This window comes from Petaurus breviceps, unplaced genomic scaffold (assembly GCF_028583685.1).
Source record: "Petaurus breviceps papuanus isolate PSGF00001 unplaced genomic scaffold, PetGlider_PUasm1.0 76, whole genome shotgun sequence".
Lineage (NCBI taxonomy): Eukaryota > Metazoa > Chordata > Mammalia > Diprotodontia > Petauridae > Petaurus > Petaurus breviceps.
Genome location: NW_027186473.1, coordinates 45,476,360 through 45,494,539, shown reverse-complemented (window position 1 = coordinate 45,494,539; position 18,180 = coordinate 45,476,360). Strand labels below are relative to the sequence as shown.

The 18,180-nt window shown below is 39.3% G+C and overlaps 1 protein-coding gene across 5 annotated transcripts in view; it reads left to right on the top strand.

Moving 5' to 3' along the window:
- INPP4B (inositol polyphosphate-4-phosphatase type II B) overlaps positions 1 to 18,180 on the top strand; it is a 1,018,353-nt gene that overhangs the window by 709,415 nt on the left and 290,758 nt on the right. For all 5 annotated transcript variants that reach the window (XM_069105434.1, XM_069105431.1, XM_069105430.1 and 2 more), the window contains one exon: positions 2,154 to 2,265. In XM_069105434.1, the coding sequence (XP_068961535.1) occupies positions 2,154 to 2,265 (112 nt within the window). The remainder of the gene's footprint in view (positions 1 to 2,153; positions 2,266 to 18,180) is intronic.

Here is an 18,180-nt window from a genome sequence, read left to right as displayed (position 1 = left end):
AAAGGTGCTGCTTCCAAAAAGTTCTTCTGTCTCTCTCTTTTCTTGTGTCTCTCTAAATTTATGTCACCAGCTCCTCCCAGTTCAGCCCTCTCTCTTTTCACATCAAGTCCATCCCACAAGTGGGATACACAAGCTCTGTGTTTTAACACAATCAATTTGAAAACCAAGCCAATACAAGGGGATCTTTAAATTCATTTACTATTACAATGAGTTCCTTTCCTTTATTTTTTTTTAAAATTATGGAATTAAAAATCATGAAACAACTTAAATACATAACGAAGACTAAGAAAAATCATTATATAAGAAACTCTAAACTTCTCTAATGACCCTTTCTGTGAATTAGTGAATAAGCATTTTATTAAGTACCTACTGTGTATTAAGTGCTGTGATAAATTCTGGGGATACAAGGAAAGTTTAAAAAAATAGTCCTTACTCTCAAGGAGCTCACAATCTAATGAAAGAGACAACATGAAAATAACTCAAATAATCAAGATGTATGCATACATATATGTCTATTTATAGTAATTAAATATTATAAAATAGCAATTTATAATCAATATATATGTAAACAACATAAAATAGATAATAAAAGAATAAAAATCTCATTTTATAAGAAATTCTAAACTTCTATAATGGCCCTTTCTATGAATTAATCAACGAGCATATCTCTATATATCTTATCTACCAGTCTATCTTCCTTCCTCTTTCCTTCCTTCCTTCCTTCTTCCTTCCTTTCTCTTGATTATAGTTATTTTCATGTTTATATATTTGGGTATATCATACATGTAATAAATTAAAGATATTCCACATAGGAACTATTAGAAAAGGCCTCTTATAAAAAGTGGGATTTTAGCTGGAACTTGAAGGGAGCCAGAGAAGTCAGGATTCAGAGATGAGGAGGGAGAGAATTTCAGTCTTGGGGAATAAACAGGCAAAACTATAAAAGTCAGGAAATGAAGTGTCCTGTCTGTGTGAAGAATAGCAAAGAAGATCTGTAGAGAAGAGAGTATTGAGGAGAAGAGGGTGATCAATTGTGTCAAAGGCTGCAGAGAGAACAAAAAGGATTAGGATTCAGAAAAGGCCATTAGATTTGGTCATTAGGAGGTCATATGTAAATTTGGAGGGAGCAGTTTTAGTTGAATGCTTAAGTCATAAGCTCCACTGAAGAAAGTTAATAGGAGAGTAAGTGGACATGAAATGGTGGCACTAATCACAGATGGCTTTCTCAAAGCAGTCAAGCCACAAAAAGGAGGCAGAGATGAGAAGTCAGGGTAATATTTATAGGCAATAGAGAAGCAGCCAGTAGATAGAAAGAGATTGAAGCTTAGTGAGGCAATAGGAATGATGGGGGTAGGGGTGAGGCAGTTTCCTGCAAAAAACAGGATGGTTTGGGATAAATTTTGGGAATGAGATGAGCTACTTTTTACTGTGAGACGAGAAGTGTAAAGTATCTGAGTGATGTGTGGTAAAGAGTAGGAGATAAGCACAAATTCTCAGCAAATGGCCTTAGTATTGCCAGTGAAATACAGGAAAGTACTTATCTGGGAAGGAAAGGAGGAGAATTGGGAAGGCTTAAATAGGTATGTGCCCAGTAATACTAATCCCCACATTTTACATATGAAAAGACATAGAGGGGGGAAAGTGACTTGCCTATAGTGACAAAGGTGGTGCCCAATTCAGCAGTCTTTTTCTACCACACAATTATCTTTTACTGATTTGTCTTTTCTGTAGTTTCTATGTTTTACTATTTATATTTCCTACATGTAGCTGTTAATTGGGAGAGAATTCTTAAGGGTTAGATTTGCATGGTAAAAAAATAAAAATTCTAAAATTGGTATTCTATTAATATGTGCCCATTTAAGAACATTCAGTCCTAACATTGTAGGTGCTTATGAAATGATTTTACCTTCATTGAGGTATGCTTTTTCACCCACGACTTCTCCTTATATATCTATGGTTCATTTCATTAAATGGAGTTTTATGAAAGAAATGTCCCATTGTTAGCATTCATTTTATGTTTATAAGAAATTATTTTAATAAAACCAAAGAACCTACAAAATGTACTGCATTGAAAATGTTACCTCAAGGAAAACTTCTTTTCCTGGGCACTTTATGGGCTGAAGGAGGATCTCACCTTTTGTTTTTGTTTTCAGAACTTCCGATGGTGGAAAAGCTGTTGGTTCCATAGAAGTCAGTCTTTTGAAGATGGGGGAGATAGAGGATGGGGAAGCCGACCACATCACAACAGATGTGCGGGGACAAAAGGTAGGATCTCGGGCAGCTCATTGCACAAATTAAATTAGAAATGATCAGCTGCACCAGATGCCTCTGTTGCTAACAAGACAGTGGGGTTTGAACTCTCATTTTTCAAAAAGTAAAATGAGAAAGCAGTCCCACAACTGGAGTACAAGATATGTGTTCAAGCCTCTGAAATGAAAGATGCATTAGCACAAGGGTATACTCTTCAGAAACACTTGTTCACTGGTGTAGTTCCCCTTGGTGTGCACCTCCCCTTCCTAATAGAACAAGTCATTTTAGCTCCATTTTTGCAGTAATTAACCACTGCCCAAGACTGTTTAAAAAAAAAAAAAAGCAAAAGCTATGAGGCCATTGTAAAAGGTGAGCTGCTCTCCCTTCCCAAAATAGCTTCTTTGGAAAGAGATTAATTTTGATTTGACCATAATGTTTAGACAAAGTGGGGTTGGGCTTTTCGGTGAGAAATATGGTACTTGATGAAATTACAGGAAGAGAAAGAGTCTGAAGAGGAGGGTGAGCTCTGAAGGAAGACTCCATCTGAGATGTAATCCAGTCAATGCTTCTTCCTTGGAGCTTAGCAGGATGTGCTCTGCTCCATGCCAGCCATTGTTTTCCATGTTGGCACCTTCTTTCTTTATGACTAGTCTGTCCCCAGGTTCCCCTTTGTCTTCAAAGGGAAGGAATTTGAAGAAAAACCAAAAATGTGCTCTTTGCAAGGCAAAATTCTCTCTTAGATAACAAATGCATTTTCTACAGATTTCATGTAGACAGCCTAGAAATTATATAATGGGAGCAGATTTAAATTATGCTCCTCATTTGAATGTGTATCTGGCAACTGGATAGAATGGAAAGACCTAGATTGGGAGGTCAGAAGACCTGATGATCAGTGCCTGCCCTGACTCTTGGATAAGCAACTTACCTCATTTTGGAACTAGTTTCTTCATTTGTAAATGAGGGCATGGCATTCAATTCATCCTATATTAAGTACCAACCATGTGCATGAAACCATACAAGGTCTTGGAGAAAACAGAGCAGATACTTCCTTGAAGAAGGTTACACTCTACGGGAGGGATGCAATATGTTCAGAGGTACATATTGTACATGCTTAAGTACAGGGCAGTTTGAGGAGGGAAGAGGCTTTGACAGCTGAGGAGATCAGAAAAGGAAATGGTCCTCAGATGAGTCTTAAAGGAAGCTGAAGATTCTAAGAGGTGAAAAGGAAATGCAGTCATGGAGAGGAAGATGGAATGACAAGTGCAGGGAATAGCCAGCTAGTAGCCCACTTGAGAGAAGTATGGATTTCATCAAGGGATGTTCATCCCAAAGGGTTCTTTTAGCTCTTGAATCTATGAAAATCATTCACCCTGTTTTGACATAGTTAGTATCTCAATCTTTTTTTGGTCTTTATTAATTTGTTTGTTTATTTTTAGTTTATAAGATTCAGTTCCACAATCCTTTGTGTTTCTAAAGTTTTCCCCAGCTCCCCCCCCTCATGGGTATATATAATGTTAACTATTATTGTTATCAACAGCAATATATTTGGTTGCTGTCATTGATTGATTTTGAGTTTCTTATAGATTAAAGCCCAAGGTTTTCTTTACTATAAGTTTAACCTATATAAAGCCTGTATTTATGAAGCTGATTTTTTTCATCCAAGTATAAAATATTATTTTTATCCCTATTAATTTCCATCTTCTTTGATTTGGCTAATAGTTATAAACTGCCTGTACCTTCCTCCCTCCCATCTATGGTGTCAACTATGTCACTGATTAAAGTTTTGGAAAACACAGAAAACAGCAACAACAACAAAAAGAAAATCTTTGGGTCACTCCATTAGGATTTTCCCTGAAAGTTGACATCTACCCAGTAATTATTATTTGTCACTCACTGAATCTCTTTTGGGCCTAGTCATGCAACCAGCTCTGCAACCATCTAACTATTCTATTATCTATCCATATCTTTCTATTTCATCTACAAGTATAATATGAAACACTTTTTCAAATACTTTGTGAAAAAAATAGATGTGCTTTCTTTTATATTCCACTCTTTTACAACTCTGTAGGAGTTCCATCCAACTTCCTGAGGGCCTTCTTCTTTATCATTATATAAGTGAAAGAGGCAGAATTTCCATTGGTTATCATTTTCACTGTATAACTTCCTCAACTCCTTTTCTAGTCATGCTTTTTTTCTAATAATATCTTTTATTTCACTTCTCCTTTATAGTACTTTGATGGTAATATGTTGTATCTGACCTAGGTGCGCCATGTACTTCTCCATTACTTTTTTTTTTTAAGCAATCAGGGTTAAGTAACTTGCTCAAGGTTACACGGCCAGTTATTTCTGGGTGTGGTGCTAAGTATCTGAGCCCGGATTTGATCCCAGGTCATCCCGACACTGGAACCGGTGCTCTTACTCGCTGAGCCACCTGGCCGCCCCCTCTCCATTACTTTTAACATGTGGTCTACAAATTCATTTCTTTGGAGATAGTGATTTACATTCATGTAGCATCACAGAAGGAATATTGATGTTGAAAAGTGGGCTTTCATTTCAGGGAGATTAGGACCATTAGAAGCACTTCACACTTCCCCAAATGCAACCCACCCTATTCAACTCTGGGCCCAGTTTATTGGCCGTTTGAAGTATTCCTAGATAAATATACTGATGGATGAATTCTGTAGATTGAACATCCAACTGGATATCTTCCAAATGAAATTCTTCATTTCCCTTGCATGGATATTTAGGCAAAACAAATTTGAGGGACTTGGATATTTTTAGGAGTTCTTGCAATGTTTTAGAGGTCAATCATATTGAATCAACAAATAGGAATATATGGAAGACCCCACCATCAGTAGGGAATTCCTCTTCCATCTGGATTCTTTGAGAGATGCTCATCACATCAGAGGCAAACACCTTTGGCATCCTTCTGCTTTATGACTTTACATCATCAAAGGATAATTGAACAAAGTGACCTCTGTTTTTATATCTTTCCAAGGAATCTTGTGTGATTGTAGCACATGTGTAGAAGTTGTCTTGGAGTATATTGTTGGAGGTGGCTTTTTGGTTTACTGAATTAAAAAGTGCAGCGGGATTCTGTTCTTCTCAACAAGCTTCCAATCATTTGTGTATTGGGAATAGAAAGATAAACACCAACTAGTTCCTTCCCTGTAGCTTCTATGTCCTTCTAAGTAGCTAGCGAAGCCCATTTGACAGGTCACAGAACTGGGCCATGCTCGTGTAAGTGGAAGAGCCAAGATTCTTAGCCAGGCCTTTGGACTCCAAGCAGAGCACTCATGCTATTTCCCCCACACTACCAGATGCCTGTTCAAGCAACTGGAACCAAATATAAATTGGCCTCCCTATGTCATATCCATTATTCATTTTGTGAGTTCATGGGAAATGCATCAGTCTCTCCAGAATAGAATTTGGCCCAGCTTCGTACACATTTGAGTTATTTTTCAGCCAAATTCCTTCCCTTTGAATACAAAGGGAACTCTGATGTAGGATTGCTGTACACAAAGAGGGTAAGAACATGGAAAACACATGTCAGAGTACACCCCACCTCTCTGCATCCTGTTTGTAGTAGAAAGGAGACTGAACCTTGAAGCAGGAGAGATCAGAAGACCCTTACTGATTGAACATTGGCCAGTGGCTTATCCTCTCTGTGCAACAGGCAACACACCAGGACTTGCCTAAGGCACAGTTAGGTTACAGATGCCTTGGAGGGAGAGAATTCCTCATATTGATGGATTCATACAACCTTTAAGTATCCATACTGTGCCTACCTTCCAAAATAGGTACTAGCTTCTCCTATCTGACCATACTTCTTGCTTTAGAGCCAGTACCCTAACTCCTCTCTGGATTATGGTGAACAATCTCAATTTATTAATTTATTCTTCCCAGACTCCTATTAGGGTCTTATGTAGGTGATTGGCTAGAGAGAAAAAACATGAATTTAGCCTGTGCCCCAGGAGTTCATTGTCTTTGAGGGTCTTTTTCCATATTCAATTGAACTAGTCAAGCCTCAGACTCTTTCTAAGCCAGAGAATGTTTACTTTTACATCTGAAGGCCTATTCTTTACATTTTAAGTCCTTTTTTCACCCTCCTGATCTTTCAGCTTTTCTCAAGTCTTCCTTTAGCATGCTATTAAAGCTTCCTATCTAAGTCCTATCTATCTGTCTACCTACCTGTCTATTTGTATCTATCTCTCTACCTATCTGCCTATCAATCTTTATCTTATCTATTTACTTCTTTAAAAGCAATACTTTATACAAGTTTCTTTCTTGTTCTTTTTTTGCTTTTCTTTTTTTTCAAATGCTTTATTAACTTCTGATTTACACCATTCATTTCTGCAAGATTTTTAGTTACAAATTTTCTCCCCATTTTCCCCCTACCCACTACCCCAAAATAGCAGTCCTACAGGCTATCCCTCCAATATATCCTCCAATCTGCTCTCTCCCATATTTTCTCCCATACCCTTTCGACTTTTCCAGTAGATCTCTATGCCCCAGTGCCTGTATATCTTATTTCCCAATTACATGTAAAATAGTATTAATAATAGCATATATATGTATATACATATATATATTTGAATATTTGATTTTAAAACTTTGAATTTCAGATTCATTCCCTTCCTCCCTGGTCACCTACGCTTACTGGGAAGATAAGCAGTTCAGTATAGGTTGTACATGTGTGGCTAATGCAAAACAATAACATAGTAGATATATTGTAAAAGACTGACTATATTTCCCTCCCTCCTATCTCACCTCCCACTTGTTCTATTCTCTACTTTGATCCCATCCCTTTTCAAAAGTGGGTGCTTCCAACTTCCCTCCCCCCAGCCTGCGCTCCTTTCCATCATCCGTTCTCTCATCGCCTTCCCCCCCCCTACTCTCCTGGAGGGTGAGATACACTATTTAGTGTGTATTTCATTCCCTCCCCAAGCCAAATTCAATGGGAATAGGGTTTACCCATTCCCTTTTGCCTTCCTATTCTTCCCCTCCATTGTAAACACTTTCCCTTGCTTCTTCTATATGAGATAGTTTACACCATTCTGTCTCTCCCCATCTCCTCTCATTATATTCATCTCTCACTTCTTAATTTCACCTTTTAAGTATCATCCCTTCCTGTTAAATTGGTCCTGTGCCCTCTATCTATGTATACCTGTAAACATATATACACACATTCACATATACCCATATACCCTCATATATATTTCCATTCCCTTCAACTACTGAGAAAAATTTCATCAGTTACAATTATTGTTTTTCCATGTAGGAATGTTAATAGTTCAACTTTGATAAGTTCCTTATGATTTCTTTTCCTTGTTTACCTTCTCATGCTTCTCTTGCTTCTTGTATCTGAATGTCAAATTTTCTATTCAACTCTGTTTTTTCAGCAAGAATGCTTGAAAGTCCTCCATTCCACTGAATGACCATATTTTCCCCTGAAACATGATACTCAGTTTTGCTGGGTAGGTGACTCTTGATTTTAATCCCATCTCTTTTGACCTCCGGAATATCATATTCCAAGCCCTTCGATCCCTCAGTGTAGAAGCTGCCAGATCCTGGGTTATCCTGATTGTGTTTCCACAATATTCAAATTGTTTCTTCCTGGCTGCTTGGAATATTCTCTCCTTAATCTGGGAATTCCGGGACTTGGCTATACTATTCCTAGGAGTTTTCTTTTTGGGATCTCTTTCAGGAGGTGATCAGTGGATTCTTTCAGCCTCTATTTTGCCCTCTAATTCTAAAACATCAGGGCAGTTTTCTTTGAGAATTTCCTGGAGGATGATTTCTAGGTTCTTACTTTGATCATGGCTTTCAGGTAGTCCAATAATTTTTAAATTATATCTCCTGGATCTATTTTCCAGGTCAGTGGTTTTCCCCATGAGATATTTCACTTTGCCTTCTATTCTTTCATTTGTTTGGATCTGTTTAACAGCATCTTGATTTCTTGTAAAGTCATTAGCTTCCCTTTGCTCCAATCTAATTCTGAAGCAATGATTCTCTTCAGTGAGCTTTTGTGATTCTTTTTCCATCTGGCAAATTTGGCTTTTTAAGGCATTCTTCTCGTCATTGGCTTTTTGAGCCTCTTTTGCCATTTGAGTTAGTCTATTTTTTTAAGGTGTTATTTTCCTCAGTCAGGATGTTGACTCTCGTTTCGTAATTTTCTTGCATTATTCTCATTTCTCTTCCCAATTTTTCCTCCACTTCTCTTATCTGTCTCTTAAGGTCCTCTATGGCCTGTATCCAGCTTGTATTTTCCTTGGAAGCTTTTGGTGCAAGAGTTCTGAATTCACTGTTTTCCTCCCATTCCATGCTTTGCTCCTTTTTGTCCCTAAAATAGGAGTCTAATGTTGGAATCTTCTGTCTGCTTTGTTTCCTTTGCCTGGTCATATGGCCTCTCATTCACTTGACCCCTCGGCTTTTTGCTACAGTAGGACTCTGCCACCAGATAGGGGAGATTTCGTCCTAAATGCTAGGGTTTTCTCAGCTGCCAGAGGTATTACTTGGGTGCCCTCTCTGAGCTCTCCACACACTCTGGCAAGCTGGACACACACCCCAGGACCTCCACCCTAGACTGCAATCCAGATCCAAGCAAGTTAAAGCAAGAGTGATTACCCCTCAAACTGGTGCTTGGTCCCCCTACACCCCCAGGAGCTGAAGCTGCCATGTGGCGCTGTCTGCCTGTGCTGGCGTCTGTTACGGGAGCAAAAGCCATGCACTCCCACTTACTGTGTCCCAAAGTCCAGACTGCACTGACCTCTCACTTTGTCCTATGCATCTGTGTGTTGATACATCTGGAAATGGCCACAGCTGCTGCTGATCTGGAGTCCCTCCAGCCAGTGGCTGGTCAGACCCACCCTGGGGCTTAAGCCTTGGCTTGGAACTGGGCTCGGCTCCCAGAACACTGTTCTGATCAGTCCTCAGTGGGAGGCTAACTTCTCTGTGTCATTTTGTGGGTTCTTCAGCTCCAAAGTTTGTTTAGGGTTCCCTTTTTACATGGATTGGGGAAGGTGGAAGCTGGAGCAGTGGGGAGGTTCTGCTTCTACTCTGCCATCTTGACTCCCCTTTCTTGTTCTTATATATTGAAATATTCATGCTTGTGAATGAATGTTAAGTTCATGGTAGAGTATGGGATTTGGCATCAGAAGACCTGGGTATAATTACTAGCCCTATGACTCATTAAATGTGTAAGATTGTACCAGTTACTTTGTCTTTCTGGGACTTAACTTTATCTGTGAAATAAGGGAGTGGACTATACAATCTTGAACTGAACCTCCCTTCCAGCTCTGAATCCTACAAAATTTCACAGGTACAGGTGAGTAGGGGCAGTAGTAAATGTGCAGTTTGGAGGAGTGCAGGACTGACCTGTGACTGAGTTGGTAGGGATGGAGAGGAATGGTGCTGAAAATGGAGCAGAACACCAATTGGCAGAACAGCCTCCCTCTAAATTCTGATCACCTCTCAATACCTTGCTTGATCACCTGTCCCATATGGCCCACTGCCCAGAATAAGCTACAGCTCCTTTAACCTGGTCCCTCTCCCTCCTTTGGGAGCCAGTGAATGCAGCATTGTGCCCTTTGCACAGAATGACTGCCTGAATGTGAAATGAACCTGGCATCATTCCCCTCCTTGACCTACATCCTGCTCTCCAAAAACTCCTCAAAGACTCAACTTCACAGTGCCAGAAATAGGAAGTGTCCGAGTTACTGTTCACTTGTACTGGAGTCAGGCTGAGAGAAAGGCCCAACCTCCACCATGCTGAGAGGAGGACATAAGCACAGGCTACCTCTTGACTGATGTGTTTCAAGGTTTTTTGGGTTGTTTTTTTTTTAATTCTTTAAAAAGGACAAAAACTATGATTTTTTTTCTTGCAATCTATATAAATATCAATTTTTTTGCAGAGGAAAATGTATTATCACTGTAACCAAATGCACATAGCATTTGGAGGCAGTTTTGAAAAAAAAAATGTCATCACTGTGTAAGGTATCTGTTATGTAGCATCTGATGAAAAGCAGTGTTCATAGTGACTAGAGTGTGGGATTCTGGGACTTGAAAAGACCTGTTTGAGATTCCACCTCTGATACTGACTACCTTTGTTACAAAAGGCAAGCCACTTGACTTTTCTGCAGCCGTCTTTCTTCATTTGTCACACTAGTATAAAAACAAGGGCACTGGCCGGATTCATCTACTAATTTATCGATGAGTTGCAACAATCTTGGTTACCCCAAGTCCTCCAAATGTGTTTATTTATGTAAAGTGCTTTGCAAAATTTAAGCCACTATATAAATATAGGTAGCCATTATGTAGAAATATCCATCTCTGTGACAGTTTTCAAAGTAGCTTATTACCATTTTATCATAAGCATCAACACAGGTATTTTCTCTGAAAAAGACTTCATAAGCTAAAAACTAGTCATAGCAGTCCTAATTAGTAGAGCCAAACATAGCAACTTAAGTTGCTTCATATAGTAACTTCAATTTATATAAATAGGGGAAAAAAATGCTGTACCTAATTAATGTGATTCCAGTTGTTCATCCACTCCTCTAGTTAAAATTGGTGCTACTGTTTTGTCTCCCTTCTTTTCATACTCAACTTGTCTCTTCTAAAACTTGGCAACATTCATTTTGTAAGGCAGAGCTGAAGTTGGCATAGAATGGGTAGGATTTTGCCCAGATGATGTGGCAGGTGTGGGATGGGGCACCCAGGTTTTTCCTGGCAGTGGTGTACATCTTGCCTTGTTGTCCTACAAAGGTTCAACACCAGGGGAGGGCAAGCTGGAGCCTTGAGGCCACATCTGGCCCTCTAGGTCATCAAATACAGCCCTTTGAATGGATTTGAGGACCTAGAAGGCCACATGAGGCCTCAAGGTTACAGCTTCCCCATCACTGGTCTATGCCATATAGCCACTATGGAGTCTTATACTTTATCCCCTTCTGTGCACCCAGCAGTTCAGGTACTCTGGCCTACTCACTATGCTTCTAAACCAAACACATGGTTGTCCCCCAGGCCTAACGGGTTCTCTCCCTCCTCACCTCTACCTCTTGGCTTCCCTAGCTTCATTCAAGGCAGCTCAAATCTCACTTACTACAGAAGGTCTTTCCCCATTCTTTCCCCCTCAAGCCTCCCCCCCACCACTTTCTGTATCTTCCCTCTGATATTACCTTCTACATTCACTCTCTCTTAAATATGCCTAGTTATATGCAGGTGAGGTTCTCAGGGCAAGGACATTGTTTCTGCCTTTCTTTGTAACCCCAGTGCTTAGCACAATGCCTGGCACATAGAAAACACTTAATAGATGTATACTAACTGACAACTCATGCTCCTGAACTCACCTCTCTACAGAGTTAACTCTTGTGAGGTCACCTTCCCATCCAATTCCCCCAGGGTCAAGAATCAATCTGGCTCCTTTTGTAGTGTAAATATGTCCACAGTCCAGCTGTCTCTCCCACCTGACCCCTTTCTTGTACCTTCCCCTTTCAATTCCCTCTCTACTATGCTGCTAATTTCTCCCACACATTGCCCCCTCCCACCTTTGAAAGATTCTGTCCTATTTTTCCATTAAACTCTTCTTATGATATGTTAGCATGACCTAGAAAATACCCCCATCTCAGTTTCAAGGAACTTCAGAGACCTGTCAAATCCCACAAAACCTGAGCAAGAATCCCTTTTATGCCATACTCAAAAAATGGTCATATAGCCTTTGCTTGCATTCCTTTGGTGCGGTGACCTCTTGGTCAGTTAGGTAGTCAGTTCTTTTCACATTGGTGTAGCTCTAATTATTTGGACATTTTGTCCCTAACTTTAAGCTTAGATCTGTTTCTTTTCCACTTCTACCCATTGTCCCTAGTTCTTCTACTCACTGAGATTGAGGAGGAAAAGTCTTATTTTTTTCCCATGGGACAACCATTCAAATATCAAATGCATGAAGACATTTTGGGTAACCCTGAGCAAGTCACTTTATCTCCAGGATCCTATGCTTCCAAATCTGTGATATAAGACAGTGTGTTAAGAGTAGAAAGGCTACCAATTTACTAATCAGAAGACTTGCGTTCAACTCTCAATTCAGCAACTTAGTAATTGTGTTATATTAATCGTCACTTCCTGACCCCATCAAAAATATAGAAAAATGTTGCACTACTTTTTCACCAAGTGAAAATATTCACAGATACAGCTTTGGTGTAAAGAAACAATTTCGATGAGCCAAGGAGTTAGATATATCCTCTTTAAAGCCATCAGAAGAAGATCTGACTATAGAACTGAAGATTTCCATCCATTTTCCTTGATAAGTGCTCTTAATACGAACTTCTTATCTACAGAACTGTCTTTGAAAGCTTCTTAAAGTATTCAAATTTTTAACTACAAATATGTGAACATATGCATAAAAAATGACATTAGGTAATAAGAGAAGTGGGGAATTAAAATATCCACCTTAAAATGAATGTATTATGGTAAATAGTCCTTGGAGGATATTTTGATGTTACTTTCTTTCCCTCAAAGTAAGTAAAATTAAAATCCCCAATTGTACCACTCAAGGAAGCTATTTTCACACACACATATGGCTGTGTGCGCGCACACACACACACACACACACACACAGAGGGGGAGAGAGAGAGAAGTAGAGGATTAAGAGAGAGGAAAGATGGAAAACCAAATTGAACAACATTTGAAATAATTTATAAATTTTTTTGTAGGGAGAAGACTACTATCTAGCTAAAGTAGCAATTTGGGGCAGAGGCATATGGGAAAAGCCAGATAAAAATAGGCTCAAGCAAGCATTATGACTTGGGTGTGAGTACTAATGTCACCTTCTCTCACTCTGGATCAGCGATGCTTTAGTTACTCTTTGGAAGATCACTGGAAGATAGTTTCTCAAGTATCTCCTAGCTACCTTTCACTCCATTATCATATCTGCCATATTTGAGGGCGATACAGTTGAGGGGATGGATGTAGATCAGTATGTCTTAGGGAAGGGGACAGTGGTCTGGGAGAAGTCCCATCTCTTTGTCAGACAGAACCTATGTTCTCATCTGTAATGGCAAGAGTTCTTAACCTGGGGTCCATGAATATGTAGTTATTGTATTAAAAAAAAAAAACTCTGACTAGTGTATTTAAATATAATTGGTTTCCTTTATAATTCTATGTATTTGATATATTTAAAAACATTATTCTGAAAAGAGGAAATTGGCTTTACCATAAGAAAGCCATAGTAAAAGGGGTCCATGATACAAAAAAAAAAAAGGGTTAAGAACCCTGTATTTAACAGCTCGTTTGCTCACTTGAACTGATAATTACATTCCCCTCCCTGCTTGGCCTCTCCATTTTTCTCTGGATTTCCCACAGAGATGAGTCTGAGGCATTAAAAAAAAAATGACTGAAATTTGAGAGGCCATTTGGGTGATTCCTTCAACTTCCTTTTTCCCCTAACTATGATGATACCTTTCCATTACTATCAAAGAAGTTGCACACATCAGTATTTCAGGGATTTGATGCTCCCTTCATTAGTGCCTGGATCATTCATTGTATGCCCCAGGCCAGGTCATTTTGAGTTGATGTGGCCAACATAATTGATCATCCTGAAGCTAATTTTCTGTCAGCTGAGCTTTTTCTATTAATAACTAGATTGGTCCTTGAGTAATAGACTCACAGTCTGGATCCAGGCCTATCTTGGTAAAGTCTCAAGGGTAGAAACTTCTAGAGCTTGAGTTCTACTGTCATAGACTTTGATAATCACCCACGTTTACCTCCAAGTGGCGATGAGGGACCAGGGAAAGATTTTGGGGAAGCTGGCAATGGTAGCAGTATTTTTTTTGGTTTGCTTTTTTGTTTGTTGTGAGGAAAAAGTCAAAGTCTGAATGGCAGAAAATCTTATACCTCCTTATCTCTGTAACCTGTACTTTGTAGCCTATAAATGCAATTCCTACAAATCTGAAAGGTGAATGTCCTTATATCCTACTGTTCCTTCCTGCAATTACAATACATCAAATAGATGGACGGGACTTCATTGAATTCTCCCTCCCCTTCTTCAATCAATCAGTAAACAGGTATTAAACTCCTGTGATAGGCCAGGCTCAGTGCCAATGCACCAATATAAATGCACATAAATATCCACACATTTTGAGAAATCCTTCATATTACATTTCCACCAATAAGAACAGGCAACTCATCTCTAACTTACAGTTGTAGTGTGTTCCCTGGGGTATTTAGAGATTAATTGGTTTAAATGTGGACATGTAACTAGTATGTGCCCATGTAAGAACTTAAAACTATATCTTCTTTCCTACCCAGCTAGCCCTCAATCCTCTATGGAAGCTAGAAAGGTTAATGGTTGATATATATGAAAGTGTTTTGTAAGGAGAAAAATGCTACTTAAATTCAAAAATAATATTAATGTTTATTTAAAACAGCCATCACTGGAACCTCAGGCTAGTTAGCTTAAAGGAGAATGGAAAGTCAATGTTTATTTCTGCTTAAAGAAGTTACTAGTATAATAATTTTTTTCCTTAAATAGCTCTACTTTGATACTCTTGTTTGTCACCTCTTGCCCCTCCTCACAGAACTTCACAGCCTTTGCTATAAACCTGAGCTAAATCACACCTAGCTATTCTGATGATGGCTTTCCTTGCTGTAGTCAACTACATACCAACTTACTCTTCATCAGCTACCTGGGCTATCTATCCACAATTCTGGGGAAATTGCCCCACTTATGACTTATCTCTGTGCTTCCTTAGATTTCTTCCTCACTTAACAGGTATGACATGTAACTGACCATCATGGCCTGAAAGTTCCAGGTGCTACCTCTAGACATACCTCTTTTAACATGATTCCTTAGACACCTTTATGGACTTCAGTCACAAAACACTTCCTTCTTTTTTTTTTTTTTGCTTCTTATAGGGCAATTGGAGTTAAGTAACTTGCCCAAGGTTACACGGCGAGTTTTGTGTTTGTGTTTGTGTGTGTGTGTGTGTGTGTGTGTGTGTGTGGGTGTTAAATGTATGAGACCAGAACCAAACTGGGGTCCTCCTGACTCCAGGGCCAGTGCTTTACTCACTGTGCCACCTAGCCGCCCCCACAAGACACTTCCATCTGGACCTACCCACAATGCAAAGCCAGACCTACTTCACAGAGGGTTAACTGTACTAAGATAGACCAACCTGAGTCATTTTGGGAAAAAGGCATGAGCCATAGTGCCTTTCCTCAGTTAGTATGTAATCTAGTACTATGTAGATGTATCTGCTGATTGTAACCAAATCCACCCTAAAGTCATGAAACTCTACTGTGACATCTTTCTCCCAAGACTTTGAGCTTATCTGAATGTATGATCTCATCTTAGAAGGCAGCTAAGTAGTGCAGTAGAGTACTGATCTTGGAGAAAAAAAGACCTGAATTCAAATCTTGCCTCAGGCCCTCACTTGGCTGTATGTCCCTCTCCCCCCCCCCCGCCCCGCACTGGCAAGTCATTTAACCTCTCTTAGCCTCAATTTTCTCATCTGTAAAATAGAAATAATAATAGCACCTACCTCACAGAGCTGTTGTGAGGATCAAATGAGATTACCTATATAGATTAAACCTTAAATTGTGTTTTTTGTTGTTGTTGTTTTCCAGAGGGGAAGGCAGGGCAATCAGGGTTAAGTGACTTGCCCAAGGTCACACAGATAGTAACTGTTAAGTGTCTGAGGCTGGATTTGAACTCAGGTCCTCCTGACTCCAGGGCCGGTGCTCTATTCACTGCACCATCTAGCTGCTTCTTAAATTGTTTTCTAATTGTTATTATTAATATAATTATGAGCATCATTACCATCAGTTGGTAGAGATCATCGCTCATCTCTGTTCACTCTTTCTTTATAATAATTAACTGAGGGCTTCAACTCAGTCTTTGTATAGCCTTATTTTATTGATGACTCAAATTGCAACCCACTTTTCATTTGTCACCAAGAGGCTCTGCTTGATTTAGACTCCACCATGATCTTCATCATGTCCCTGAGCCTGGTACTCTCTGGCAGCCCTCCCACTATGCCCCTATTTAACTCCCTTTTATGTATTGTCTTTCCTGTTAGATTGTAAGCTCCTCCAGGGCAAGCACTGTCCTTCTTTATCTTATTTGTAGCCCAGTGCTTAACCAAGTATCTGATACATAGCAGTTACTTAATGCATGTTTATTGAGGCTTACTGTAGGGCAATGGAGGCACTTGGATTTATCTAGCAGCATGGAAACAATTCCACTCTGAACCTCAGTGGTCAGAGTAATTAGTAGAAAAATACAGCTACAATGTAGGGTGCTTCCTCTGCCTGCACCTCATCCCCAGAGAGCCATTTTTCCATCTACCACTATCTACAGTGATATGCAAGGATACACTTTATGCTTCTTCTCCCTGATGCAAAAAATGACTAGTTATAACTGAACACAAGCCTTGCTGATTCCAATGCTCAGACAGTTTTGAATCTAAAACCAGGAAAATCCTCAGAGGTCATCTATAAATGAGGAAACTGAAGCCCAGGCTGGTGAGGAGGCTTGCCAACATCACAGGTGAGATTTGGACCCAGGTCTTGAAAGTCAGTGCTCCTTTCCTTGTGTATTTTATCAGGTTACTCCTCTTAGAAAGCACACATTTTCCAACAAAGAAAGATCCAAGTTGAATTGCTGGGGATTGAGGTATCAAGGCTTAACCTCAGGGAGGCAAACTATAATTTAGAAGCTTGGTATAGAGTAATGATCACGATGAATCCCTCTGCAACTTCTCTTTGGCTATGATGGCAGTGAGACGTAAAATGATATGTCTTAGAACATATACACGGCTGTGTAAATAATAGCAGAGTAGTGGGTAGTAATCATATTAAGGAACAACATTTGCTGAAGACCTGTGATTTGCAGAGTGCCATTCTAGGTGAGGAGCATCAAAACAAAGGAAATGGAAAATAGGATTTCCCCTATTCAGACTTGCGATCCACATAGGAAGAAAGAAAATGTACACATAAAACAATTCTCAAAACAATTTTAAAAACCAGAATACCTGAGATATTTATTCAATCAAGAGATGTCTATTAATTACCATATGCAAAAGTGTGATTGATTCTGAGGAATGTCCATGGTGGATGTTATGGGTGGGTTCACTTCTGAAATGCTTCCTAGGGGAAGTACCTTTTGATGTAGGAGAAAGCCTAGTTTAGAAGAGAGAATCAGTGTCTCTAATGAAAAACATAATTGGAGGAACTCTCACCAGCAGTAAAATCTGTAGTTGGCTTGTGTACATGACGCATGGGCACATGGGTTCATAATGCAATATTTAAGAAGGTTTAAGAGACTGATAGTACACACTATAGATCAGTGTCACATTAACATCCTAAATATTTAACTTTCAATTTTTTTTGGAAAGGTAATTACTAACCTTGCCTTTTTACTAATGTGATAAAAAATAATGAAAACCTATCCTTCAGGAATGGGTGATTTGACTTGCTATAGCCTTTTGCTGAGAGTTATATAACATTCAGGTAAGGGTAGACTCCTCTGACCCAAAAGGAAGGTCTCCTCTTGGCAGAGAATAGGTAGGAATGGTACCATCTCAGGCAGAGAAAGTGTTATGTTGAAGATAGCAAGAAAATGAGAAGCTGGTGTGGAAGATTCATGTAAGGGTGTACTAATACTCAGATATGTTATTTTATTAAAAATGAATTTTCCCTCTAGCAATAGCAAAACCCATTCATGCCTCCCCATACTGTGAAACTCTTGTCCAGGTCTTACCATAACTTTGACTGCATTGGCTTTGCCCTATTCTCCAGGTGCTTTCTTCATATTTTCTTGATATTAATCAATAAATCAATCCCCAAGTGTTCATTAGGTAGCAACTATCCACCTGTATCCACGCTTTCTTTCCATTTTCACTCATTCTCGCCTTGTGATCAGCTTATCTTTTTTTCCTGTGC